We start from the raw sequence: 27062 nt of genomic DNA on the forward strand, positions 1-27062 counted from the left end.
ACCTCAAGGTGGAAACACCACAGGCCTCGACTCGGGGGCCTCACCTAGCAGGCCAGCTGGGGCACACTGAGGGCAGCTCCTCCTGAGAGGAGAGGAACAAGGTTGGGGGCGGGGAGCGGAGGGGCAGGTGGCCTCTGCAGGGGCTTGGAGGTTGTCCTGTGTGTAGATTAGTTTGGATGGTGACTTCAGGGCAGCGGGCAGCTTGTCCCTGCTCACGTCCTTCAAGAGTGGCCTCAGCCCCCTTGCCAGCCCACAGAGGGCAGAAGAGCAGCTGTGTCGTGACACAGACGGTCGCAATCTCTTCTCCACACAGGCTGTGCCCCTGGCTCACGTCGTGGCTCTCAGGGTGCCCGAAGGAGTCCTCCTTTGCTTCCCCCAAATGCTGGGTTCTCCCGGGTTCTCGTGCAGGAGCAAACCACACGGGCCAGACACAGACGCGTGTCCCACCTCGCACAGTAACTGTGCGTCGGTCTGCCGGACGAAGAGTGGCCTCCTGGCAAAGGCCAGTCCACCGTGACCATGCTCAGCTTCTTGACACCCCACAGGTGGCTGTAACAGATCCCACTCATCTCTGTCCACCACCCAAACTCAACATCCGCAAACGCTCCTGAAACACACGCCATGGCAAAGCTCTCTTGTACCACGATCCAGTCAGAGCTCCTGATTTGGTAAGCACTTAATTACTCCTCCTTTCAAAGTGGCAAGCCAGGGAAAACTGCCCGTGGGAATCTCACAGGGCTGTCTCCACTCCCCGGTGGTCTCATCGTATGTGGTCCCTGTCACTCGACAGCGGGGATTAGGACAGACCCCTTCCCTCCCGCCAGGACATCGTCTCCAGGTGCCAAGCCAGAGCGGCCAGCGCCATCTCGCCCAGACACCTGCTTGTGACTCCCTGGAGCCCCAAGCCTCAGGCCCCGGCCCCCGCCCCCGCCGCGTCGCAGCCACCCACCACTTCCACAGGCCACACGACGCCCGTCGGGCTCTGCCGCGCCTCCGCTGCCTCCTCCTCTCCCCGACCCATCTGCTCATCCTGCTCCCGCCAGCGGGCCCGGGCTCTGAGCCCACCCTCTGTGCCCCCGGACACAGGCTGGTCCTCTTGCCAACATCTCAGCACCCTGCCAGAACGCGAATGTCTGAACGGCTCGAGGACCCACTCCCCATGCAGCTTCCTGTCCACCTGCTCGTGACTCGTAGGGAAAAGTGAACATCTCATTACCAGGTATTCACGACACACCCCTTCTGAGTGAGAGAACGACACCCACAGCTCCAACTGGAACCGGAACAAGACACACGGTGCGGCTCTTTTAAGCAGAGAGCAAGCTTGTTTAACGCACTTCTAAAAACTCACCATTTCTAGATCTCCATCGGCAACTGCTCTTAAAAGTTTTTCTACCTTAATAAAAGGAAAAAGAATGTTAGAAAAGTGATTTTAATAATAAAATAATAATAGAAATTGGGGCCGACCCCATGGCCAGGTGGTTAAGTTCACGCTCTGCTTTGGCGGCCCAGGGTTTTGCCAGTTCGAATCCTGGACGCGGACATGGAGCCACTCATCAGGCCATGCTGAGGCAGCATCCCACATGTGACAACTAGAAGGACCCACAACTAAAAACACACAACTGTGTACTGGGGGGGCTTTGGGAGAAAAAGGAAAAATAAAATCTTAAAAAAAAATAATAGAAATAATAAAAATAACATTCTGAAAACCTAGTGGCTTTCATTTGTCTCTTGATTTGTGGAGTTTTCACATCCCACCCAGTACCTTTCAAACTCAACCCTGAAACTGCTCAGACAGGACCCCCAGGAGGGTGTAGCATGCGCTGAACCATTAGCACTTGAGTCTCTAAAGTGACACTGCTGTTATGTGGCGAGGGTCGATGACAGTCACCTTGAAGCACAAGTGCTTCCCAAGAGGCCAGCCACCCTTCAGAGTGACACCTGTTCAGCCCTCCTTGTCTCCTGGCTGAGGGCACACCAGCGGGACACCCCTCCCGAGAATGACTCCAGGGCTCGCTCAGACTTTAGAGCGTGTTTCTCGTCTTCTCTGCTGTGGTTTCGCATCGAGCCAAGCTTACTGGGCCCTCCAAGAACAGGTCAGGGCTTGGGGGTGCAGGGGAGGAGGGCCCTGGGTGGAGCCAGTGAGGGTTCCCCATGCACAGGGGACGGGCAAAGGAACCGTGGCCCATCCATGCAATGGCCTGCTCTGTAGGCCAACAGTGGACAAGCTCTGAGACAGGTCAAATGGAAAGAAACCAGGCTATAAATCAGCCATTATAAAACGCAGTGTGGGAGTCCATGCAAATGTCTATGTGGATTTTGCAAGAAGTTGGGAATGAAACATAGCAGGTTAATGGGCACTGATGGAGTGGGAAGAAGAGCAGGGAAGCTACATTGTAGAATTACCTTAAATCAGGGGACCTGTAGGTCCCTCTCTCTCTCACATTCACTCACACACACACTATCCACACAGCAAAGAGCTGCTGAGGGAGCAGACTGTGAGGGCGAGCAGGGTGACCACGCTGGGCTCCCCTCAGGGGCCGACCTCCCCACAGTAGACACGAGTGTGCCAGGAGCAGCAAGCAGGCCGACCGGGCGGCCCTCGGCAGGCCGTGGCTCTTTAACTGGTGGTCGTAACACAGGGCCGCCCAGCCCTAGTCTCCGCCCTCCCGCCTGGGAGCCTCACCTCTCTGTAGTCCTTCTTGGGCTCCTCTGGTCTGGAGCTCGCTGACACGGAGGAGAAGCTGGAGGTGGAGGACCCCTGGCTGACGGAATCCACGGAGCGCTGAGGGGGCTGCGCAGGGACCTGCAGCACGGGAACCCAACAAGAGGAGGGACGTGTTGGGGCCAGAGAGGAGACCCTGGTCTCAGAGGGCCAACAAGCACAGCCCCGGACACTCACCTCTGAAGACTTTTGCCTCCTTTCGAAGGACAGGTGCTGGGCTTCCATGATGGACAGAATCTAGGAGGACGAAGGGACATGAAAAGCACTGAACGAGATGGGTCGCCAAGTATCATCACCCATAACACCCCATGCCCACTTATCTCCTCAGAAGGTCACGCAGCCCAGCCACAGCCTTGGAGAGCCAGAGAAGCCAAGGCCCAGAGCGGGTGGGAACTTGCTCAGGATCACTCTAAGGCGGGCTTCCTTCCGCCGTACCACCGCTCCTGCTGTTCCACAGGAGCTGGTGCTGCCCACGAACGCGCTCAGAGGACAGGGGCAGCCTAAGACGGAGGGGCCACAAAGGCTGCCTTGTCTGGCCCCGGCTGTCTGTCCACAGGTATAAAGTGTGACCTTTGCACTGGCACCTACATGTCTCAAGCCGGAGCAGCTCAGAACCAGGCCAAGAAGGCAGTGTGCCCCGTCCCTCTGCAGGCCTGCCTCTGGAAGGGGCCTTTGGTAGCAGCTACAGCGGCAGAGGGGCCGTCTGCTCCTCACAGGCATCTCAGGGCAAGGGTGGCACAGCCCAGTCCTGGCAGACTGGCCGCTGCACAGCTGACAGCTGTGGACGCACAGTAGGGCAGTAGGGCTGAGGCCCCCCCCAGGGGTGGGAGCAGGGGTGTACACCTTCTGAACCTGTGCTACTGTAGAGCCTATGTTAACAAAAATAACAATCATAAATAAGGTGGGTGGAGGAAACCTTGGAGGGATGGATACGTTTACGGCATCCATTGTGTGCCGGTCTCACAGGTGTATACTTACCTCCAAACTCATTGAGTTGTATATGTTAATTATGTGCAGCTTTCTGTAGTTGATCACACCTCAATAAAGTGGTTTATAAAAATATCAACGAAAACTGTGCTAGAAGACAAGAAGAGCAAACTGAAAGAACTCCCAAGAAAGAGCCTGAAGCTGTAAAAGGAGCCAGTAAAAAATCAAGAGGCAGAGGCAGGGCCTGTGGAAAGACAGGCAGCTGGAGAGCTGTGTTCAGATGGAATTGCTTGTGTGAGCCACAGATCAATGCTGTTCTGGACACAGGAGTCTCACGACCTTGGCTCCACTGCGCGTGGCCCTAGGCCTCCTCTGGCCAGCTGGCCAACACCATCTCTGAAAGCGTCCTTCAACCACAGCTGCTGCTGGGAGACGAGGCACGAAAAACTGGTCTCCATGAGCCCCTCCATCCCTACCCACTCACGAAGTGAGCTCTTTCACAACACGCTGCCCCGAACTACATGTTTCCCGAAATTACTGCCAGGAAGGGATGAGCAGTTCATGAACACATCACTTATAAGAGAAACGACATGATGTTCAAAAGTGGCCAATTAGAATAAGGTTTTTAGGAGCTGAGAGGGAAGAGACAGGAAAACAGGGCCCCGACACACTGCTTCCACGCCCCAGGCCAGGTCCCTGCTTTTCTCCGTCAGGGCCACTGTCCCCTCCCCTCCCCTCCAAATGCTCATGAAACAATAGCACTCGGAGGCCAGGGCAAACAAGGCTGGGAGCAGCTCTTGGAACAGCACCAAGAACAACTGCTAGTAAACTGACAATAACATAAATAAGTAAAATCCATTAACAATCAGCGCCCAAACGCAGCAGAGAGGCTGTGGGCCAAGTTCTGTTCTCAGGCACTAATGCACGGTTTGCCCAGCATGGCCAAGACCTAATCGGTGGACACTGATTTTTAAGTCACATTACTGCTCCGAGATGAAGAAAGCTACCTTTGAGTTTAGCGCACACGCGAGGGGCGTTTCTTTCAGCCTGTTCTGGATCTCCGTGGACGCTCCGTTTTGTAGCAAAGTCTCTATGATGCCCTGGTATCCCCATCGGGCTGCTATGTGCAGGGGAGTGTCTCCTTTCTCGTTACCGATATCGAGTCTGCACGACTGCACATCGTAGTAGACCAAAGCCTTCACGCACTGCAAAGAGAGTGGGAGAGCCATCATGGACCCCCAGGCCGAGCCTCCGCAACGCCCGCGCACACCACAGCCTCAGCCTGCACTCACCACGCAACGGTGCAGGGACAGAGTCAGACCTCAAGGGGTCCCGGTTACCTGATCAGCATACATCATTCTTTCAAAAGAACCCAGCAGCCAATCAGTACGAAAAGGCTGAACAACACTGGGATGTAGGAACCAGGTGCAGGAAGGAGCCACCGGAGCAGCCCTGAGGCCGCTCTCCCACGTGAGGCCTGCCTGCAAGGCTGGCAGTCCCCTAACTGCTCAGACGGGCTCACTGCACCTAGTTGTTTGTGCGACAACGTGGCTTATGCGGAACACCTGCTTTCCTTCTCAGAGTCTGGAATTTGGGTACATGCTAGGCAGGGGGTGTTTATGTGACCAGCCTCCAGTGAAAATCTCAGGCCGAGTCCCTAAGGAGCTTCCCTGGTAGACAGCACTTCATGTGCTGTCACAACTCTTTGCTGGAGGAATTGAGCTGTCCTGTGTGACTCCCCTGGGAGAGGGGGCCCTTGGCAGCCTGCGCCTGGTTTCTTCTGGACCTCACCCCCACCTTCCCTCTGCTGATTTTGCCTTGAGTCCTTCCGTGGAACAAATCAGAGACAGAGGACAACTACATGTGGAGCCCCATGAGTCCTCCTAGTGAATCGTTGAACCTGGGGTGCTCTTGGGGACACTAACACAACACACATAATAAGTGATTGCTGTGTAGCGACTATAGAATGGGCTAGGTCTACATTTATCGGCCTAGAGGATTTCCATGATGTACTGTTAAGTTAGGAAGGCAAGCTGCATAAACATGTGCAGGGTGTGGTCCCGTTTTTGCACACCAACCACTAACCGAGCCTCAAGCATACGTATAAATTCACCTGGATGTCACTATGGAGAGAGGGGAGGAGAGAGGAGTTAGCAAAAAATAACACACACACACAGGTAAATATTAAGTGAAGATGGAAATTACAAGACTCCTTGATATTACTATAAAAATTGAATATGAACAAAGGTAAGAACCAGATGGAAGCAGGGATAAATGAAAATGATTTAATTTCAGGATAAGATAATGGGCAATTTAAGTTTTAGATTTCTGTTATTTCAACATAGCATCTGTAACAAATTTAAAATTTTTTTTTTTTTTGAGGAAGATTAGCCCTGAGCTAACGTCTGCTGCCAATCCTCCTTTTTTGCTGAGGAAGACTGTGCCTGAGCTAACATCTGTGCCCATCTTCCTCTACTTTATATGTGGGACACCTGCCACAGCATGACTTGACACACAATGTGTAGGTCCGCACCCGGGATCTGAACCAGCGAACCCCAGGCCACCGAAGCAGAATGTGCAAACTTAACCACGACACCACTGGGCTGGCCCCAAATGTTAAATATTTTTAATTAAAAAAATTACACACCAAATGTTCCAATAATTATCAACACAGAACACTACATTAAACTAATGAGTGTCACGAGAAAGGGTGAAGACAGCGTCTTCCAGACAAGGAGCGCCACTTACGTCTTCGTGGCCGTAGGTGCAGGCCAGGTGCAGAGCGGTGCAGCCGTTGTTGTCCTGCACCTCGGGGCTGGCTTTGTAGTGCAACAGCAGCAGCTGCGAGGAGAGGAGAAGGCGTGTGAGCACCCACCCAGCGCAGACACGCCCCTCCTCCGGAAGGGCGGCCGGGGTGCCCCAGGGGAGGCCGCTTGTTTCCGTTTGGATCTCATTCACCTACGCTACAGTCACTCTCACCCTCCCTGACACACGCGCAGAGATCACAGGTCTACAGCCCCACCCTTCTTCCCCCATCATCGTTTCAAATCCACACCTCCCAGCTCTGTCCTACAGACCCACGGGGAGGTGCCCCAGACTCGCGGCCCATCCTGTGCAGCCGCAGCAGAGTGCGTGTGGAACAGAGGAGCGCAGAGCCTGGCTCTGCCCAGCCCGAGAGCACCTGCACGCACACGGGCCCCTGCCGGGGCCACTCCTGCTCACCGTCACGCTCTGATAGCCCTTCTGGCAGGCGAGATGAAGCGGAGTGGCCCCGTGGTAGTCCGTGGCATTCACCACAGCGCCTTTGGAAACCAGGAGGTCGATGAGGGCCGCCTGCCCTGCAGAACAGAAGGACGTCGCCATGGAGAAGGCAAGAGAAGAGGCTCTCCAAACCCCAAATGTGAAGCCACATTATTTTACCCTCTTACTCCCTCTATGCCAGAAGTATTTTTCTGCCTGAGAGGAACCAGACTGACATCAAGTCAGACTCTGCAGGTTCAGGACACTTTGGAGTGGCCCTTGGAGGGGACTCGGCTCCAGTCCACCTCTGGGCAAGAGAAGTTAGTGGAAAAGAGTCTTAGATGCCCACAGAAGATTCCACGGTTCCTCAAGTCATAGGATGGAATATTACACAACCATTAAAAATACTCACAAGACGAGATGTTCTTATATGTTGCCAAGTGAAAAAAGCACAGTGCAGAACAGCATGATCCCAATAATCTCATATATTTTATAAACATGTACACACAAGCATGCCAAAATCCAAGACACTCACAAATCCAAACCATCTCTGGGATATAAGATGGCAGGTGATACTGGAGAGGTCTGTGTTTTCCACTTGGAATGTGTACTTTACAAAACAGTAAAATTAATTTTTTAAAAGCAGGACCATAAGAACCCTAATTCTCAGACCATGCTGATAGCTTGGATTCAAGCTGTCCCTTGCTGGACCACCAGCCCACAGGTAGTGTCAGACATCCACATAGTGAGAATACAGACAGGCGCTTTCAGCCCAGGCGCAGCACACAAAGGCCCTCGGGGGGTGGACCCATGACGCAGCCCCTTCCACCACCCCAATCCACAGCCCCTGGCCAGCCAGGCCATGGCTGGGTACCCTTGGCTCCCTCCCTTTGCCTTGAGAGCCCACAGAGGCCAATCCAAGACTACATACCACAGAGGGCAGCCACATGGAGCGGTGTATGACCCCTGTCATCTCTGGAGAATGGAGTGACAACTGAGGGATCATTCAGCCTCCTAGGAGAGAAAAAAGATACAGAAAAATGCACCCTAGGAACGGCATGGCAAAGCCTCTTCCCGACCAGGCTGGCCATGGGTCCTGGGACTGGAAGACAGAGCTCAGGGTGTGATCCAAGCTCTCTTCAGCTTGGTCTCCTGCGGAGAGGCATCTAATTCCAGGGTCCCTCCCCTCATCCCACCTCAAAGTAGCCTGACAAGGGTAAGAGGAAACCAAAAGGCTGCTGGGAGAAGGTGACACTCCTCCCATCCTAAAAGGACTTTCCGAGGCTGGGCAGGTGGTCTGCCGACCCAGCTGGAATCCAGCCCAGTGGTGCCAAGTATTTTTAGGACCTTTATTCCATCTGATTCTCCAAACAGGCAGAGGGTACTGTCTCCACTTTACAGCAGAGGAAGCAGCGAGGATAAGTTCCTCATTTAAAGCCACATGGCAGATAAGTGGGCAAGTCCCGCCTGGGCCCCGCGTCTGCGCTTCCTGGCACGCTGAGCCTCTGCGAGGACCCGCGTACCCGGAGACCAGCTGCTCGCAGTCGTCACAGAAGCACAGAGGGTGACACATCTTTTGGACAGCATCTTTGTCTTGGTCTTCTTGGCTCAAAAGTCTTTCCACTTCCTTCTGGTTACCTGATGCAATGTGCTAAGAAATGACATCAAAAACATTACTGACATCAAGGAATTATTTGCTTTTTAAGGCATGAAGTTTTTGATGTCCTTAGAGAAACACGTGTCTGTGTATGGAGGGATGAAATGACTTGCTCTCTGGGATTTGTTTCAAAATAATCTGGGCGGATGGGGGAGTGGTGGGGAAAGAGGAAACAAGACTGGGAGATGGCTACGTAGGGGTTTGCTCATTCTACTACGCTCTTCTATTTTTGTAAATAATAGAAAATTCCCATAATTAAAAAAACATCATCACAAAATTTCCAAAGCAACAGGAGTCGAGGGGCAATGCATCCCGAACCTCAGTGTGGATGTGGACGCTCACTAGGATGAGCCTTGGTCCCGTCCTCTGTGCTCTAAAGGAGCCTCAGCTGGGGGGAAAGGAACAGCTGCAATTAGCAGGAGACCTCACGGACAAACCAACCCACAGGGCTCACCCCGTGATTCCTGGACGTGCTCCCCTCAGGAAGTGAGATATTCTGGAGAGCACGTGGCCCCAGGGGGCTCTCCAGGTCCTCCATGGAACCCACTCTGGCTCCAGGTAGCCTGGAAGCATCAGCAGGCTCCCCTAGGAGGTAGGTCCTCACCCAGCTCTCGGTGACTGCCTAGAGCCCCTTGCTAGCCCCCAGCGGTCGGTCAGGTCTGAGCAGGGAGCTGCCTGCACATGCCATGTGAGCAAACCACCACCGGCACTGAGCCCCGAGCCCGGGGCTCACAAACATTTGTGACACGGGCTCCAGGAGCCCAGGAGCCGCATCAGCTCTGCCAGGGCTACCAGTGAGGTGCCCTTGAGCCAGCCCTGAAGAACAGGTGGACAGCCTGCACCCTCCGAATGCCGTCCAGCGTGGCTCCAGCGCAGCACAGACTGGGGGAGACAGGCCGATGTGCTGACCCCGGCCGTCAGCCTCAGCACTCCCGCCGCCCGCTCCGACAGAGCATAAACGCACGGCAGTGTTTGACCACGCAGAGCGCCCTGCGGCTGCCGCGGCTGCAGGCACGTGGAGAGATGAGGGCTTGTCACACCTCTGTGCCCACAGGACTGCGTGGTGTCTTACCTTAAACAGGCAGTCAGTGGGAGTGGAAGTCATCTGAGACAGCAGGCTCATTCTCTGCTTAAGGAACAGTCTGTCACCAAAGCCCTCAGCCTCCTGCAGGAAAAGCCCAACAAGCTGTTTAATCACCATCACGAGATGCCAGTGCAGACCCTTGAGAACAGACGACCCAGGAACAATCTCGGCCGTTTCCCTCAGAACAGAGTCAGAGGGGCCTCGTCCCCTCACTGAACCAGAGAGCTGGCGCGCATCAGGCTGGGAGCAGGGCTTCCAGTGGGGCCCGCGGAGAGTGGTAGCACACGGGCTGTGTGTGCGTGTGTGTGTGTGTGTGAGGGAGGGTGTCACCTCTAAGTGTGGAACATAACACGCTCATACCATCCTCCTCCAGATGGAAACCAGCACCATCCCGGCCTCCTCCTCCCAAACCTCTGTCGTGAAGCCTGCACAGCCCTGGCCCCTGCCATTTGAGCTGGGCCTCCAGAGAGGAAAACCGCCTGACAGGCTGGCCTGCACCTCCCTGTGTCAGCCAGCAGGAGAGTGCCGGGTCTTGCTTCATGGAATCCTTGTTAAACAGCAGAAAACATGACCACTGGCCCAAAGGCCAATAAGATACTGCGGTCCACCCCAACTAATACACTCAGGTCTTCATATTACAGATAATGTTCACCCACATACAAAAAACTAAAAATGCATCCTCCCTTTATGAGGTAATTTCTAGTAAGACACTTCAATGCTCACTTGAGCACGTGCCATTCAAGTGTCTAAAGACAAATTAACCTCCTCAAAGAGAAGCTTGGTGGGAGGTAAAGAGGCTCTTTTCCAGCCAGCTGCTTCTGGAAGAACTCACCAAACCCTGACAAACAGTGGGATCAGGCTCTGCTTACAGCCTCTAAGTTCTGACTGAGAGGTCCAGCTAAAGGGAGAGCCCACAGCACCTCGGGGGGGACCGTTTCCAGGGTCCGCTGTCAGCAGAGCCCCTCCCACCAGCTGCCCTAAGAGGGTGAACTTGGCGAACAAGCACCAACTCCCAGAATCAGAGCCACTTCTGCTCCCAGCCACTCTACGCCATATAATGTTCCAACAACCTGCTTTGTAAGGTCCGAGAAACGTCAAAGACATAGTGATCATTTAGGGGCACTTGGGGCTCTGTCCTCAAGGCCGGGTGACTATTTGCAGGGCAGTGACGAAGAGAGGCAAGTGTTCAGGCCTGAGTCTTCGGGGAAGAGTGAGCTACCAGAAGAGACAGCACATGAGCTCAGACCCACCTGGGAAAGAGGCAACAGGCCTCATCAGAGACCCAGTGAGTGAGAAAGACCAGGAGCCGGCAAAGCTGGAGCCAGGAGGGGCAGACTCTCCCAGGGTCCCCTGCCGGCTTCAGAAGGGAAGCCCCTCAAACACTCCCCGAATCCCACTTGGAATATTTTCGGAAGTAAAAGTGGGGGTGGGAAGCCGACTGATACTGTTTGGTCAGCCACCTCCCTACACATCAGCCAAAGGCCTTCAATTGCTGGCCTTACTGCCTCCATGCCACAGAAAGTAAGCAAGCAGGATGGCCGTGGTAAAGTCTCGGGGCAGCAAGAGGACAGAGCACCCTCAGGAGGCGAGCACCTCTCTCCAGGTGACAAGTAGCACCCTGATCCCATCAAGAAGCACCAGGCGATTCCTCTGCAGGGTGGTGGAGCCAGTAGGGGAGCAAAGTCTCAGACCGATCAGAGGAAAGAACCCGAAGGGGACCAGTCCAGGCACCACGGGAACAACACATGTTCCTAGAACCTCACAGGTGACAATCCAAACTAGGAAATCTTACTCCCCAACTAGGGAGTGAGCAGCAACTCTGCTTCTGCAGACATACGTGCATGTAGAGGGACAGGTGCACGCACGTGTACATTCCAGAACGTCAGTGATTTCCGTCTAAATCAGAAAAGTTTCCTCAAGAGTCACAGGCAGCTAGAGTTCAGATGAGATGGACAGCCCCTAATTTCACCCGCTTGTGCACAGGAGATCAAATCAGACCCCAGACCAGAGCAGAACTAAATTCTTCAGTGAGCACGATACTGTCAGGCTAGATGCCAACAAGTGAGGCAGGTTCTCAGAGTTTAGTCAAAAATAAAACTGCAGAGGCACAGAAAAAAGACATATTCCAAAATGTTAATGAAAGTCATCTCCAGCTAATGAGTTTATGAGAGGCTTTCGTTGTCTTCACTGCAACTTTATATATTGCAAATATTGTTTATAAGCAAATAACAGTCTTCTCATCAGAAAACATAAAACTATTCTTCTGGGGAAAACAGAGTATACAATACTCTTTACAACATAATTTCAATTACATAAAGCATACATTGCTAAGAAAAGACTGGGAAATACATAAACACGTTAAGGATGAATGAATTCAGGGACAGGCCCATGTTCTTGCCCAGATGGTTTAACTTACCATTACTTTGGGAGATTCTAACATCAGTAGAAAATTAAGATCAAGAGAATGTTGAATCCTCAAGACTCTTGGTTTGTAATACAGAAACCTCTTCATTTTACTAATTTCAACTTTGTGATTTCTGTGAGCACCATCATGCCTTGCTGGTTGGTATATAGTGAAATAGGCCAGCAAGGCAATGGTGGTTTAAGATTCTCACAATTCACATAGAAATATAATTGCCTCCCCCAGCCAAAGCTCACCAACCAAGAGAATAATACTAAGGTTCTGAGTCCTAAAATTCCATACATTAATAATCTCGTTTCTTGCCTAGATATCCAAATTCACCATTTCTAGCTCCCCTTCTGCCCTCGTGCTTCTGAGGAGAACGAGCACCGAGGAAGCAGGACACGAACACATGAGTCCCGATCAGAACCCGCCAACTTCTACAACTAGTTGAGTGCTGGGTGTTCAGTCCGCTCAGAGGTTGTCAAGCCTCACAGCCCTCAAACGGCCGAGGCTCATTCTTGGGAGACCATTTAAGAATCCCACCACTCCAACCTCAGAACCCTATCAAACCCGTCAGGACACCCCCAAAGACAGCCCAAGGCAGGAAGGAGAGCTTACGGGCGGTTTAGCAGAGAGGTTTCCTTGCCGAATGTATTCGACTGCAGCCTCAACTGAGGTCAGGCAGTATCCCAATTCATCTTTTGCTGAGCTGCAAAATCTGAAGTTTTTGATATAACTCAAATTTGCCATCCTAACCAAAAAAAAAGAGGAAGAAGCTTTATTGTTGTCTACTAAATGAACACTTCTGCAGAAACAATGCTAGTGGCTTGGGTGACTGGAGTCGGTCAGCTCCAGGAGCAATGACTGCTACCCCCTCACTCTCTATTTACAGAGTGTGTGCAATTAGGAAACTAAGTAAAACTACTTGTTACTTTCCTGGAATAAGGTAGTTTTTAGAAAGCTGATTATCGTAAAGTGAACTGTGGGTTCCTGTGGGAAGGGAAGGGCTTTGGATCCAGACAGAACTGGACTCAGCTTCCTGCTCAGTCACTGACTAGCTGTGTGTCTCAGAACGAGAAATATCAGCAATTTGGGCCTCAGTCTCCCCATCTATAAATGGAATGATAGCCAACCCCCTGGGGAATGAAGGCTGAGCAGGCAATTACAAGAACAGTTGCTCTGATGAGCAAGTGACTCATAAGAGACGCTCAGTTTCCTGGAGTTACACTAAAACCACCAGAGCACTGTGCTGCCATTTTGAAAAAGTATTTTAACAAAAGAAGATTACCAATTAGGGATCTCTGTTTTCACAAGCAGGTATAACAGGACTGACAGCAGGTCATCAGCACACATGGTCTCCAAGTTAACTGCAGGGGAGACATGTTCAAAGCCATCAGGAGACGAGGACGGACCAGCAAGCGTGTCAACTCCCCACCACCATCCAACCCACAAAACCACAGCCCAGTAAGACTACACATCAGGGAGAAATTCAATTGCGCAATTTCCTTTGCAGTGTCCTGAATAGATGTCAGATTCAAGGAGAATACGAATGCCTAGCGTCCTCAGAACATGTGCAAAAGAAGGAAGTTCCAAGCAGACCAGCCCTTGGCCCCTTGCGGGACGGCTGAGAGCTCAGGGAGGTCAGTGACAGTGGACACAAGCAAAGGGGTGCCCAACAGCCACCTCCAAGAGCTTCTCTCCTCCTGAGATCATTTCCATTTTATACACTACGGAGACTAATGCTGACGTGCAGCTTGACTTTATTGTTTTCATTTTGAAATTCTGTTTAAGTAATCCATGCGCACGTTTAGAAATTCAAACAGTACAAAAGAGTGAACCATGTGCATCCTTCCCAGCCCTGCCACCAGGTCTTCCTTCCCAGAGGCCACTGCTGCCGCTTCCTGCACCTTTCCAGAGACAGTCTCCAAACTCACCACCATGTATGTGGATGCACAGCCCTCCCCCTCTTTCTGTGATGCTGCTGAAAGTGTACCAAATACACTTCTGTTTATTTCATTTAATACGCTTTGAGGACCATCCTCTATCTGCACACATACATCGGCCTCCTCATTACTTTTTCTTAGCTTATTTTGTTTTGTTTCACTTTTTATAACGGAAAAACTTAAACATACACAAAATTAGGAGAACAGTCTAACAAACAGTTGAACTGCCATGTACCTATCACCAGCTTGGCTCATTTTTGAGGTGGCTGCTTCTCTGCCACCATTTTCTTACCCTAGTCTTGCCTAACCCCCGTCTCCCACCCCCCATTACTAGGCAGCCACTCATCAGCACAGACTCCGGGGGCTCACACTGGATGCTCGGCTGCACGCCAGCCCATCTGTATGATCCTTTAAGACAGCACTGCTCCTTAACAGACTTTTGCATCTGGCCGTATGCATCGACCCCATTGCCAGGCCCCTTCCCCGAGCACAAACCTCTGTGACTAGGAGACTGCGTAATGAGCTGCACGACCTTTCGCAAACAAACCAGCTTCTGTTGTGGGGAGGTGCACTTGTTCAGCTGAGCCAGCTCCCTCTTTGCACGAGGTATGTTGAAGCTGTAAAATCAGTGGGAAAGTGACAAGACCCCAGTGTGAGGGCCCTTCTTCCTTGATCTAACACGAAACCTCAGATTTACAAACCACAGGTAATGAAAAACAAAAACAGAAACTCAGAAGGAATCTGACTCAAGTCAGTGGCAAAACACTGCTGCTCTAAATGTCCCATTCAGGCTGCCAGGTGACATGGCTGCCCCAGAAAACTAGAAAAAAATCAAACATCCTCAGTCCCAGAGTAAAATGGCCCAAGAGAGGAAAAAAAAGTTGAAACATAAACCCTTTAGATATTTTCGTATCCTCGTGAAACTTAAAGTAATTCAAAGGAGGTGCCTCCATGGCAGGGTTCCCTCAGACGGGCAGGTGAGGAGAGATGTCTGCATGCAGGACCCACCTGGGCGATCACGTGCCCACCTGGAGACCAGTCCTACAAAACCTCACCCCCTTTCGCTCCCACGCAGCCGGCATGCTGGCAGACAGGCGGAGGAGGTGACGCCTACAGTCAGCTGCCAATTCAGCCCTTTATCTCGGGTCCTCAGTAAGAACCAAGTCAACCCAGCGTGCTGCCACTGCTGCTTCCAGCAGAGACGGCGCCCCAGCCTCAGGACCCTGAGCTGCCACAGCTCAAACCCTCACCTGAACTCAGGCTTCACACCAATATCTTTCTGCTGAAGGTCTTGAAGGCTTCTCGTGATTTTGTTAAAGGCAGCATCCTAACAAGAGATTTTAATGAAGCTTCAAATTTCTTCAAAAGCTCAGAATAGAACAAGGCTTCCCCCTGGATGATGATGATGATTTAGAACCTACCTCGCTGGCCTCCATGGTCCCGACGTATTTAAAGATCAGATCATAAATATCGTGCTGGACGTACACCTGTGGAATCAACGGGCCCAGCTCAGGGTGGGGCTGACAAGGAGACCCCCAGCCCGGCCGCCTTCTCTCCCCGCGCCGCCCTGGCCGCCTACCTCCACCGCTTGCTTCATCAGCGTCATCTGGGCCTCCTGCTTGGCGAGCACTTTCTGGAGGACACAGAAAGTACTGTTAAAGAGCTGAGATTTGCACACGGCAAACCGCCACCCTCTCTTTCGAAAGCCCTGCAGCTCACCAGGTGGGAGTCCCTCAGCAGCTGCTGGAGGCATTTGGTGTAGAGAGCGTTCACCGAGTCCTGCACAACAGAGCAGAGAGACGGGTCACTCTTGTCACCCGCGGCCGCCACCCCCAACCCAGAACCTGTAAGGCAGCCGGAGCGAGGAGAGCATTCACACGAGGTACTTCCCAGTGACAATTATGTGATTTTTCTCAACTTTTTTTTAGGTGTATATGCATTAAGAGTAGTAAAAAATTCCCCGTGGGGTTAACATAGATCACAGCAATATTCATTTTTACACTTCTGCATGATTTTCAAGTTTTCTACAGTGGCTGGCACTACTTTTAGAGTTAAAAGAAATATTCAAACAAAACTTTCAACAGTGGAGGCAGCAAAGTTTCAGAGTCAACTGAGGGATCCCAGAGCTGTGAATGGGCCTGAGAAGGGCACGCCTGGCAAAGCAGGACACAGCTACTGACTATGTGATGACGGAGGCTCTTCCTTTCACACTCCCTGAATGTTCGCTGGAAAGAGGTGATGTTCCTGTCAAATCTCTCCGAGTGTCTTCCCAAAAACTCTCTCACATCTTCGATGGTTTTCAGAGAGAAGGAATCTGAGGGTGCTGAAGGCTCCTCTGAAAAAGAGACAGAGGGTCAGGCCGGCTAATGCCTTCACTGTTTCCTAACGGGGGAAATGCCACATGCTTTGCCCTGCTCCCCTAGGGTCTGGGGCCCCATCTTCCAGGGGAGGACAGGGATGACCTGATTTCAAGATATTGCCCAGGAGCAGCCCACTTACAGGACAACCCAGGGCCCAGAGAGCCGAGTCCTCTTGAAGCCCTTTCCTAGGACAAACCTGGACTATTTGGGACCTTTGGTATGACTCATGAGGCTCTGGTGAAGAAGCCTTGATTGTGGACAATAAGAGCCTCAGAGTGCATTTGGCACATCGATTGTTATATCAATTTCCTGGAACAAGTGAAGAATTATTATTCATTAAAAATAATGAGATCTCAGAGAGGCACAACAGTGGGGCTGAGTGGGTACTCCTGCTGTAAGAGCTAGCCCTAAAGCTGAGGCTCAGAGACAGAACCAGGGCTGCCACTTCGCACAAGTCCACGGGGCGACATGTACATTGAGGTCTATGTGAATGATGCCTCCTGGAATTGTGTAATACCCAACCTGTGCAACCATACGCAGCAGCCCCAATCCACATCTCCTTAGCTCAAGACAACTTCTCTTTTTCTTTTCTGCTTTTTAAAACCCCCCCCATTCTATTTTTTTTTTTTTTGCTGGGAAAGATTCGCCCTGAGCTAACATAAAGGTGACTTTTTAAGTTCTATGAGGAATTATTGTAAACAGTTACACAGGATTCTAGTGGGTTCTTAAATATTTTATGGGATGTTTATAACAGCTATGTCAGGAGGAAGTTCAACAAACACATTTCTCCAAAACAGGAGAAAGGGGTTTTCTCCCAGAATACCTGAGCTCTCTCTCTTTTCCAAAGGATGAGCTATACACAGTATGCTGAAACTTTCTTCTTTTTCATTGTAGAAAGTTTCTTCAAAGAGAATGGGCACTGAGAGAAGACAGGCGAAACCAGCTCCTAATTTAATCCTGTTTCCTTGTATAAAGACATCCTGGAACAAGAGAGCATCACTGCACCAGCGGCCGCTGGTGACCGCTGACCCCTCAGCCTGGCTCCCGACCGGCACGTCGCCCAAGTGGCCACCGCAGCTCCAGCGTGGTCTGCGGGGACAGGCACACTCCCTGTTGCTTTTTTGAGACTAAAATGCTTTCTTTCGTCTCTGCTCACCCCGTAGCTGTGGCTACACAGCACCCTGATCCTTCTGAAAAGTGGCAGCAGAAAGGCATCAAGCTGCTCCTTAGAGAAGAACACCCGTACCTCCCAGGGAAGGAGAAGGCGGGGCGGCTCTGCTCCCCGAGGCGAGCTCCGCGCCGCGGGGCCCAGGGCAGGCCAGCATGGTAAGCCTGACCCCTCTGCTCTCTTTGTGCATGTGGGGACCCCGAAAGAACGCATAAACTAACAAGTGATGGGCACCTGTGGTGAGCAGTTCCCTGGCAGGAAAATCAGGTCACGCCTCGTGAGCCACGGGGCTGCTGCCCCCCAGCTGGTGGCCTGGCAACCCCATGCCCTGCCCCTCCACGGTGCCTCAGTGCCCACAAGCCCCAGGGGCTAGGTCAGAGGGGCCAAGTGCGGCACCCACCCCAGGAGAAGGCAGCATGGCCCCTCCCCTGACTGGGGTGGGCTGGGGACCACGGCCAGTCCCGACTGGGAAGGGGACCTCCCGCTCTCAGAACCCATCTGCTTCCACTCAAATGATGAGAAAATGCAAGCCCAAAGCTGACATCGACGATGACACAGACGCACACTGTGTGCCTCCTGACCCGAGGCACCGAGAAAGTAAAACACCCTTCCGAGGCCTTCCTGCCCAAAACGCACGCCTACGGTGCACCACGAGGGAACTGAGACCCCACTCTGAGGGGGAGGCAACAGGGCAAAGCAAAGACGTCAGTGTCACAGAAGACCAGACACACCGAGGACTGCTCCAGACTGAGGGAAGCTAGAAAGACCAGCACCTGAAGGCGCTGCATGATTCTGGGTCTAAAAAGAAAAAATGTGTTCTTTGCTATCAAAGGATGTCATTAGTATAATGAGCATAATTTGTCTAAGGACAGTATGTCGGAGAACAGCGTTCTATCATTGCAAAATTTTCTGAGTGTGATCACCGTGCTGCAGTCACGTAGGAAATACACACTGTTTTGGAGGAAAGGGACATGCTATCTGCAACTTAGTCTTATTCCTTCTGAAAAATGTTCAGAGAAAGTCATAATAACGTGTGCGTGTGCACATGCATGCGTATGTGGATACTCTCCCTCAGAGAGAAAGAGAAGACGAACATGGCCAAAATGCTAACAGCTGACCAATCCACGGGGATGGTATACGAGAGTTCTCTGTCCTTTACTGAAACTTTCTGCAGGTTTGAGATTATTTCAAAGCAAAAAGTTTTTAAAAAACAAAAGATTCATCCCTGATGTCCACTGTGTGGCCAAGAAACCGGCGAGCTCCCAAGGGCACTGGGATGAACCAGCCCACCCCGACAGGCCTCGGTGTGGAGCTGCTGTGCGACACCCCGCTCCCGCAGAAGCCCGTGGCTGGGGAGGGGGCCCAGCCACTCCGCACCCTCCGAGGCCATAGCCAGGGCCCTGCTCACCACCTCCATCTCCTCTCTCCTCAGACCCAGGGGCCCTCCAGCCCCTCCCACAGGGCTGCTGACTGTCAAAGCCATCACTGAACACAGACAGGCGAGGCTCAGAAGCCGATTCTCTCCCCGCCCCCATCCTCGGAGGGAGTGACCCTGGGCGACCCCCAGAGAAAGGAATACCTTTCCATTTAAGGTCTGGAAGTGCTCTTCCACTGGTCTCAGAACATAGGACTCGAACTGACACGCAGACTGAACACTGCTGGACAGGCTTCCTTTGCAGGGTACCAACACCTGGAGAAAAAGAAGTGGGGTGAATGCTAGAGAGATGTATCGTCCACAACAGGATGTATCCAAAGACGCCCCAGCTGGAACTGCTGTGGGGACCCGCCAGCAGAGAGAATGCCTGGGGTCACTCACCACAATGGCAGCAGCTGGGGCCAACTGAGTTAATCTGTCGTGGTTGTGATGGAAGCCGCCGGTCTCCACCCTGGCAGAGCGAGGTGGCACATGGCCTCCTCCGTCTCAGAGCTGCAGAGGGGCGGGCTCGTTCCCACACCTGCTGGGCCCCCGCCACTAACCCCAGGGGCCCCGGTCTATTCTCAAGGGCTCAGGAACGATTCCAGATGACACAGGAATAGTTTGGAAAGTACGGAGAAGTAAAACTAAAAAGTCACACGTAACCCCACCACCTGAATGACAACCCTGCACTTTGAAGACAGTTTCCTCCTCACATTTTCCTGTTGTTGTTTTAGGCTACCTGTGATCACTGTCTGTAATACCAGCCACAGGAAAAAGTCTCCTACTGCAGGCTGCCACCCTCACCAGGATCTCTCAGGTGCCAGCCTCTCTCACTGGAGCAGGCTCCATCTGAAACATGCATTTTGGTCCAGACATGGCCGCCACGCTGACCGGGCACCAGCTTCCCAGCTCAACGCAGTGGTGGTGGGAGACGGACTCTCATGCCACCTTCTGCCCTGGCAACCACGTGCGGACCCGCGCTCGGTTCAGGGACTCATGTCTAAGAGGAATCTCCCAGACTCGAGCGCACCTGGCAGGAAGATGACCACGGCGGCCAAGTCCCTCAGAGCCCCATCTCCTAAGCAGCCCAGCACAAAGCAAATGGCTTCTACACTGTCCCCACCATACAGACAAGGAAACCGAGGCTCAAGGGAGTGAAGTAACTTGTCCAGGGTCACACAGCCAGTGAACTCCTGCCACCTTCCTGACCACTGCGCCGTCCTGCTGCCTCCTGGAGCCATGGTGGAAGCACAGCCCCACGCCCGCTGGAGTTCCTCTGCAAAGACTGCGTGAAACTCTGGGCCTTCGAGAGCAGCAGCTGGCATGAGCTTCCTCAGGCAGGGCAGAAAGAGCTGCACGGCCTCTCTCCCCACGGAGGGACAAGCCAAGTCCTTACCACAGGGAAGGGAGGCCCTGCGGCTGGGAGAACACAAGCCTGGCTGTGAAGCGGCCTTGCTCCTCCCCAATCAAGACTGGATCCGGCCAAGATCTGGACTCGACTCCTGATCTCAGGAAACACCACAGGGGACCATGCGAAACACCACAGGGCTGCACCTGGCAGAAGCCCGAAGGCAGGAGCACCGGGATCAATGACACGGATAGGAAAGGAAGAAAACGCAGAAGGGGAGACAGAGCCAAAGGAAACCTAAGGCTGCGGGGATGGTCTCACAGGTTCACACACGTCGAGGCTGACAAAGTCCCCACACTCGGCACAGGCAGGCCATGAGCCACAGTGCAGCTCAGTAAAGTGGGGAGGAAAAGAGACTTAAAAGACTTCTCAACCCAGTACACTGTGTGACTCTCCTCTGGACCCTATTTGAACAAACCAACTGTGAAACAAACCAACAAATAAATTATCAGATGACTCGGGAAATTGGAACAGTGACTAGATATTTGACAAAACTGAAGAATTATTGAGGAATTTTTTAGCTGTGATAATGAGATTGTTGTTACATTTTTTAAGAGAGTCCTTATCGTTTAAAAATACACTCCTTATACCACTCGTCAGCCATGCTGTGGCAGCTGCCCACATGCAAAACAGAGGAAGGTCAGCACAGACGTTAGCTCAGGGGGAATCTTCCTCAGTTAAAAAAAAACAGAAAAAACCCACTCCTAAATATTTAGAGATGAAATCGTATGACAACCTTATATAAATTTCTGGGATTTGTTTCAAAATAATCCAGTGGCTGAGGATGGAGGGCAGGAAGGGGTAGAAATGAGACGTGACTGGCCATTGAACTGAGCACAGTTGAAGCTGGGTGATGGGTGCATGGGGCTCATTATACTATTCCTACTTTTTTATGTTTGAAATTAAACATAATAATTTTAAAATTTTAATAAAAGCAAAACTTAAAATAAAGAAGGAAAATGAAGGCCCTCAGGTACGAGCGTCAGGGCTCCCAGGAGGACTCACGGCAGCAGGGAGCACAGAGAGAAAGAGGGTGCTGCCACCTGAGAGTGGCCATAGGCAAGGGACTGGCACGAACGGACCTAGGGGACGTCTAATGCCCAAACTCAGAGAGGCCATGAGATGGCCCCACTGCCGCTTTATGGATGGAGGAGTCACACAGCCCCACATGAGGAAGGGAACTTCGGAGACCTCCACCCCAACTGTGATTGCATTGTTTACCTGGAAGCATGCTCCTTCTCCACCTCCCTAACTCGAACAAAGCAAGACCAGCTCCTGCTGCACTGCATCCCCATTACCGAGCACATCACTCAGCATACAGGAGGTGCACGGTCAAGATTCGCTGAGCGGAGAGGGAGCCCTCCAACTTCAAGGACCCCCAGTTTTCAGGCAGGCCATGCTGGCCAGAGCATTTCACCGCAAGCAGAAGCCAGAGGCTGGCTCTCTCCGGCTCCATCCGTCTCCACCAGAGTCCTGCTCGGGCAGAGGAGGAGGCGGGACAGGCGGAGGGGGCAGAGCAGCTCTGAAGCTGCCCTGGGGGCTGGGGTCACGTGACCAGGGGCTTCAAGAGAGCGCTTCAGACAAGGTCTGGAGTAGACATCATGAAGTTTCAACAGCCTATGTGGGATACACATAGTTTACAATTAACAAGTAGACCCTAAGGTGGGGACCTACTTATTTCAAAGCTTAACAATAAAACTTTTTATTCTAGCCCTTTTGTGAAGAATTTTTAAAATAACGGTAATTAAAGACAAGACAGTAGAATAAAAGCAGGAATCAGCATCCGTGCCACCTACTCCAGGGTGCCCTCCTGACTCCTCCCTAGGCTGGGTTAGGCATTCCTCCGGAGCCTGTGATGACTTCTGTCCTCACACGCATTCCTCTGTCCTGCAAACAGCCTGTTTCTGGAGTTCCCTGAAGGCATGCCGTGTTCCCCACTCATCCGTGTAACCCTGGAGCCCAGCACAGGGCCTGGCACACAGGAGACGCTCAGTGAATGTTTCTTGGATGGATCCGTCCTGAAGGAATCCTGAGAACTGGAATATGGCCCTCCATGCCCTTAGCGGGGCTGTCCGGGTATTTTACTGGAAAGTCAGTTCTTTGGAACTTGGAAGACATGCTGCTAGATTCCCAGGCTAGCCCTCAAAAGCCTGCATACCCCATAATTAAAGGACCGCAATGAAAGGACCAAATTTAATCTCCCCCTGGGAAACCTGGAGGACTTTCCCCCGACGCCCGATGGACAAGAGCCCCAGGGATGCAGCAGGCCTGCCCAGCCTGCTCTGAGAAGCCACAGTGCCTAATTAGCCAGACGGTTGGAAGAACAGGCGCGACTATGAGAAGCAGTGCGTGGGCGTCACGGGCCTCTGGGATTGGAATCTGGGGAACATGGGGAACGAGCTTCCACTGCCAGTCAGAGAGCAGGTGACAGCTGGAGGCACCTGGCCGGACGCAGAGGCATCCCCATCAAAGGAGGGCTTGGGAAGGCCGGGAGACTCAGGAGGAGGTGGGGCAGCAGTCAAGCTGTACCCTCAGCTGCCACACACACCGTCACGCGAGGACAACGTAGCCCGCAAGCTTGGCGTGCAGGCAGAGATCTGAGAGGCCGTTAATTCTCGGGGACACACATGTTTAAAAGTGGTGATTTCACATTTTTAGAGCCCAATAAAGGACTCTCATCCCCAGGGCAGATTCAAGGGCGGCCAAACGTGGCCCAGCGCCCAAGGCCCATGGAAAGAAATTTGGCATCTACCTGCTGAGGCCACAAGGATCCCATAGAGGTAGCAGAAAGGATAAGAGCTCTTCTAGAAGCACTAGAATACTCTATCATTCAACCAACACTACTACGGATCAGACAGGAATGAGGCAGTGCTCCCGTCACACGGCCAACAGGGGGCAGGAGCCAGCCAGCGACATCCGACTGGGCTGAGAGGACAGCACAACCAGCTCCTTCTCGCTGCTGACTTCTGCAGAGAAGTTGGCCTCGCTGATTCAGAGTCCACCGAACAAGCCCGAGCAAGGCCAGAAATTCAGGGCTGCTGAATGTGGGCCCAAGCAGCTCCTCGTGGCTCCTGCAGATCTCAGCAGGGGCTGAGTAAGGGGCCTAGGGTACCACTGGGAGCTCGGGATGGACAGTTTAAGAAGAACCTCCCATTCCTCGGTGTACCCGAAAGGAAGGTGACCACGCTGCCACAGTTCTTTCTCAAACTTCCCCTTCCGCTAACGTGAGCTCGAGTGGGACTCTGCTACTCGCAGCTGGAAAAGCACCCACTGGGTGATAGGAGCCGTGGAAAGGACTGGCAACAGTGGTGAGCAAGACAGACAGGCCCCAGGGAGCTCCCCGACAAGTGACAGAACTCACTCCACAGCGCGGCATTTTCAAAAAGCAAGAGAAGGTGACATATGACAACACATTCCTACCTAGGTGGTATTCAAAAAACATCACAGAACAAAGATGGCAAGGACATATTTCTCAAATCAGGTCAGGCCCGCCAGTTAACATGACCGTGTGCATCCTGTTCTTTTTCTCTGTGACACTTAACATTACACATTCACCCAGAGTATGATCACCTCTCCCACTAGAATGTCAGCTCCGTGAGGGTAAAGACGGAGATGTATATTCATATTCTTTGCTGAATCCCCAGTATCAGACAGTGCCCTGCATGGGGTCACATTTAGTAACCGTGTGAAGTGAATCACTGACAATGAATGTCTTTGGTGAGCTTTACGAGATTTTCATTTTCTTCTTTGGAAACAGCTGTACTTTCTAATTTTTTCATAATGAACTTTATGACTTCTAAAATCCAAAGTAAAACAAAAATTCTGGGAGGGGCCAGCCCGGTGGCGCAGTGGTTAGCTGCACACATTCTGCTTCGGTGGCCCAGGGTTCGCTGGTTCAGATCCCAGGTGCGGACATGGCATCGTTTGGCAAGCCATGCTGTAGTAGGCGTCCTGTCCCACATATAAAGTAGAGGAAGATGGGCACGGATGTTAGCTCAGGGCCGCGCTTCCTCAGCAAAAAGAAAAGGATTGGCAGCAGATGTTAGCTCAAGGCTAACCTTCCTCAAAAAAAAAAAAAATTCTGGGAAAAATATATGAATCACAAAGCCAATCATAAAAATTGGAAGGGACTTTAAGAAACCAGGCTCCTGATGGCAGAGGGATGGACTGGGTGAGGTGAAAGCCAGTTCCAGTTTCCAGAGGCAGCTGAGAACCTGAAGCTAACAACATGAGCTGACTTCTCCTTTGGCTCAAATCCTTGGCCACCAGACTTCGCTGAGTAAAGTCACACCACTCGGTAAGAGAAGCGGGGACACAGCGTGAGAAGAGGACAAGACACAAAAGGGAGACAGAGGACTCCTCAAGCAGAAGCCAGAGGCGGACGGCACAGAGGCACCCAGCACACTGTGTCTTGTGGTGCTGTGCAAGTAAGATGCCTACCAACATTACCCACTGGGACCTGGAAAGACCTGCCAGGCGGGGCCTGCCCTCCCTCCAGGCAGCAGGTACCCAGCGCCAGGCCACCGTCTCTCTCACATGCTTCTCTCATTCCTGTTCCCCGGCTGCCCCTGTGGGCTCTTGAGGTTGTGGCCTCTATTACATAAGTTCTTTCACCACAGCTCTTCCCCTTTAGGAAATGCCTTTGAAAGCAACATACAAATGTGCTCCCACGTTCCCTTATTCTCCGGGAGTGAGCACCCACCTCACAGACGAGGGCTCGTGAGGCCCTAAGGAGGAAGATGATTTTTGCCTCGAGAAGCCCTCACCGTCAACATGGAAACAGAAGAAACAGAGGTGAATACTGTGAGACCAGTGTCAACAGGGCTGAGAGGTCAGAGAAAGGATTACACCCTGGGCCAGGGCGGTCCCAGGAGGCTTCCTGGAGGAAGCAGCTCATGGTGGTCCCTCCGCTCATCCACATACAGAGCGTGTCTGAGGCTTCTTACACTGAACAGTCTGACACTGACTCCCTCTGAACTTATTCTGCTCTGAAGTCCACCATACTTCCAGCCTTGTCAGCACCGCTCGGTCCATGCCTAAAGGAGAAGGACAACCCTCGGGATCCATGTACTTACAATGCCATGGATTTGGGCCACCTTGCTGCACAAGTCAGGACGCCACTTCTGAAGAGCCAGATAGAAAGGATTTTTCATGAGATCTTCATCATACAGAGCCATATGGACTTCAGATGGGACAAAGTGAATCTCCTGGGACAAGGGAGGAAAAAGCAGTAAATGACCACTTTCGCATTTATATAACACATAAAGATCTTGATCTGGCAATTTCTAAAAAGCATCCCCAACTCGTATTACTCTACTCTACAGACTAAACACTCCATCAGGAATTACCGAAGATAACCCACCAATTCCAAGACGTCCTTTTTCTGATTCAATGTACAAATCATGTGCAGAAAATCTTCTTGAACTCCAAGTCATTGCAACAGTAAAAATGGCTACTTTTAGAAGAACCTACAGGGCCAAAATTATGACCTTTTAAAGATACGCACATATTTTTAATGAAATATTTTAAGCATACAGAAAAGTAGAGAGTTAATTATGCAAACCCACTGCCCAGAATTAACAAATCTTAACACTTTGCCACCTTTGCCTCAGATTTTCTGTAGGAAATAGAGTAGAGTAGACTGGAATCCCCTTGTGCCCCCCCGACCCCATCCTCTCCTCCCTTCAGAGGCAACCACTCTCCTGAAGTTGCTGTACATCCGTCTTGCCTATGTTTCTAGTCCTTTAACACTAATGTCCTCATAAATAATATAAAATATTGATTTATAGGCATGAAAATGTACCTAAATGGTACCACAATATAAGTATTCTGGGACATAGCCTTTTCCTTTTTTTTTTTTTAAGAAATTTTTTTTTTCTGCAGGGAAATATTCACCCTGAGCTAACATCTGTCGCCAATCTTCCTCTTTTTTTTGCCCCCATCCCCAGAGCCCCAGTACATAGTTGTATATTCTAGTTGTAAGTCCTTCTAGTTCTTCTGCATGAGCCACAGCCACAGCATGGCTACTCACAGACGACTGGTGTGGTTCTGTGCCTGGGACCTGAACCTGGGCTGTCCAGGCAGAGCGTGCCAAACTTTAACCATTAGGCCATCAGGACTGGCTCTGGAGCATACCCTTTTCAATCAACACGTTTTCAAGTTCTATCCATACTGATCCATACAGCTCTCATTCATTCTCTAATGTCTACTGTGCAGTGTACTAAGTGAACATGACACAATTTATTCATCTAATATCCCACGTTTAAGTTGCTCCCACATCTTCAGCGTTACAAACAATGCTGGAATGAACAGTCCTGTACCCTACCGTGTTCCTTGAGCACGTTATCTAGGGATGTCCCTAAGAGAGGCACTAAGGAGCATCCATCTGCACCGTCACCGGATGCTGACAACGCTGGACCACTTTCTACCTCCATGAAAAGCACATGAGCATTCCCATTCCTCACATCACATCCTAGCCACCACTCCTCAGCACTGTCTCATCATCTCACTTCTGCCAGTCTGTGAGCATAAAATAGTACTTTGCTGTCTTTTTCATTTCTCTAATGAAATTAATCATTTCCCTATGTTCAGAAACTACCTTATCATATCTTTTGCCCACTTTTCTAATGAGTTGTTGGCCTTTTTCTTATGATTTAGAGTTCTTTACATATCTGGATACTAAAAGATGTTGTAAATATCTTCTCCCAATCTGTGACTTGTCTTTTCATTTTT

At 51.6% G+C, this 27062-nt stretch overlaps 1 protein-coding gene across 4 annotated transcripts in view; it reads right to left on the bottom strand.

Moving 5' to 3' along the window:
• The window catches only part of ANKRD27 (ankyrin repeat domain 27), a 46991-nt gene that overhangs the window by 12321 nt on the left and 7608 nt on the right, over nucleotides 1–27062 (bottom strand). For 2 of the 4 annotated variants that reach the window (XM_070557340.1, XM_008514063.2), the window contains exons 2-21: nucleotides 25406–25537; nucleotides 19085–19195; nucleotides 17161–17317; nucleotides 16158–16312; nucleotides 15697–15756; nucleotides 15557–15610; nucleotides 15399–15464; nucleotides 15228–15304; nucleotides 14473–14594; nucleotides 13323–13401; nucleotides 12653–12785; nucleotides 9619–9711; nucleotides 8413–8540; nucleotides 7821–7903; nucleotides 6872–6987; nucleotides 6398–6490; nucleotides 4657–4854; nucleotides 2900–2959; nucleotides 2684–2803; nucleotides 1349–1393 (exon numbers count right to left, since the gene is read on the bottom strand). In XM_070557340.1, coding sequence (XP_070413441.1) covers nucleotides 1349–1393; nucleotides 2684–2803; nucleotides 2900–2959; nucleotides 4657–4854; nucleotides 6398–6490; nucleotides 6872–6987; nucleotides 7821–7903; nucleotides 8413–8540; nucleotides 9619–9711; nucleotides 12653–12785; nucleotides 13323–13401; nucleotides 14473–14594; nucleotides 15228–15304; nucleotides 15399–15464; nucleotides 15557–15610; nucleotides 15697–15756; nucleotides 16158–16312; nucleotides 17161–17317; nucleotides 19085–19195; nucleotides 25406–25507 — 2052 coding nt within the window. In that variant the 5' untranslated portion in view covers nucleotides 25508–25537. Of the gene's footprint in view, nucleotides 1–1348; nucleotides 1394–2683; nucleotides 2804–2899; nucleotides 2960–4656; nucleotides 4855–6397; nucleotides 6491–6871; nucleotides 6988–7820; nucleotides 7904–8412; nucleotides 8541–9618; nucleotides 9712–12652; nucleotides 12786–13322; nucleotides 13402–14472; nucleotides 14595–15227; nucleotides 15305–15398; nucleotides 15465–15556; nucleotides 15611–15696; nucleotides 15757–16157; nucleotides 16313–17160; nucleotides 17318–19084; nucleotides 19196–25405; nucleotides 25538–25692; nucleotides 25821–27062 lie in introns of those variants that run through there. The other 2 variants (XM_008514062.2, XM_008514065.2) reach the window with 2 other exon arrangements.

Source organism: Equus przewalskii, chromosome 9, assembly GCF_037783145.1.
Source record: "Equus przewalskii isolate Varuska chromosome 9, EquPr2, whole genome shotgun sequence".
Lineage (NCBI taxonomy): Eukaryota > Metazoa > Chordata > Mammalia > Perissodactyla > Equidae > Equus > Equus przewalskii.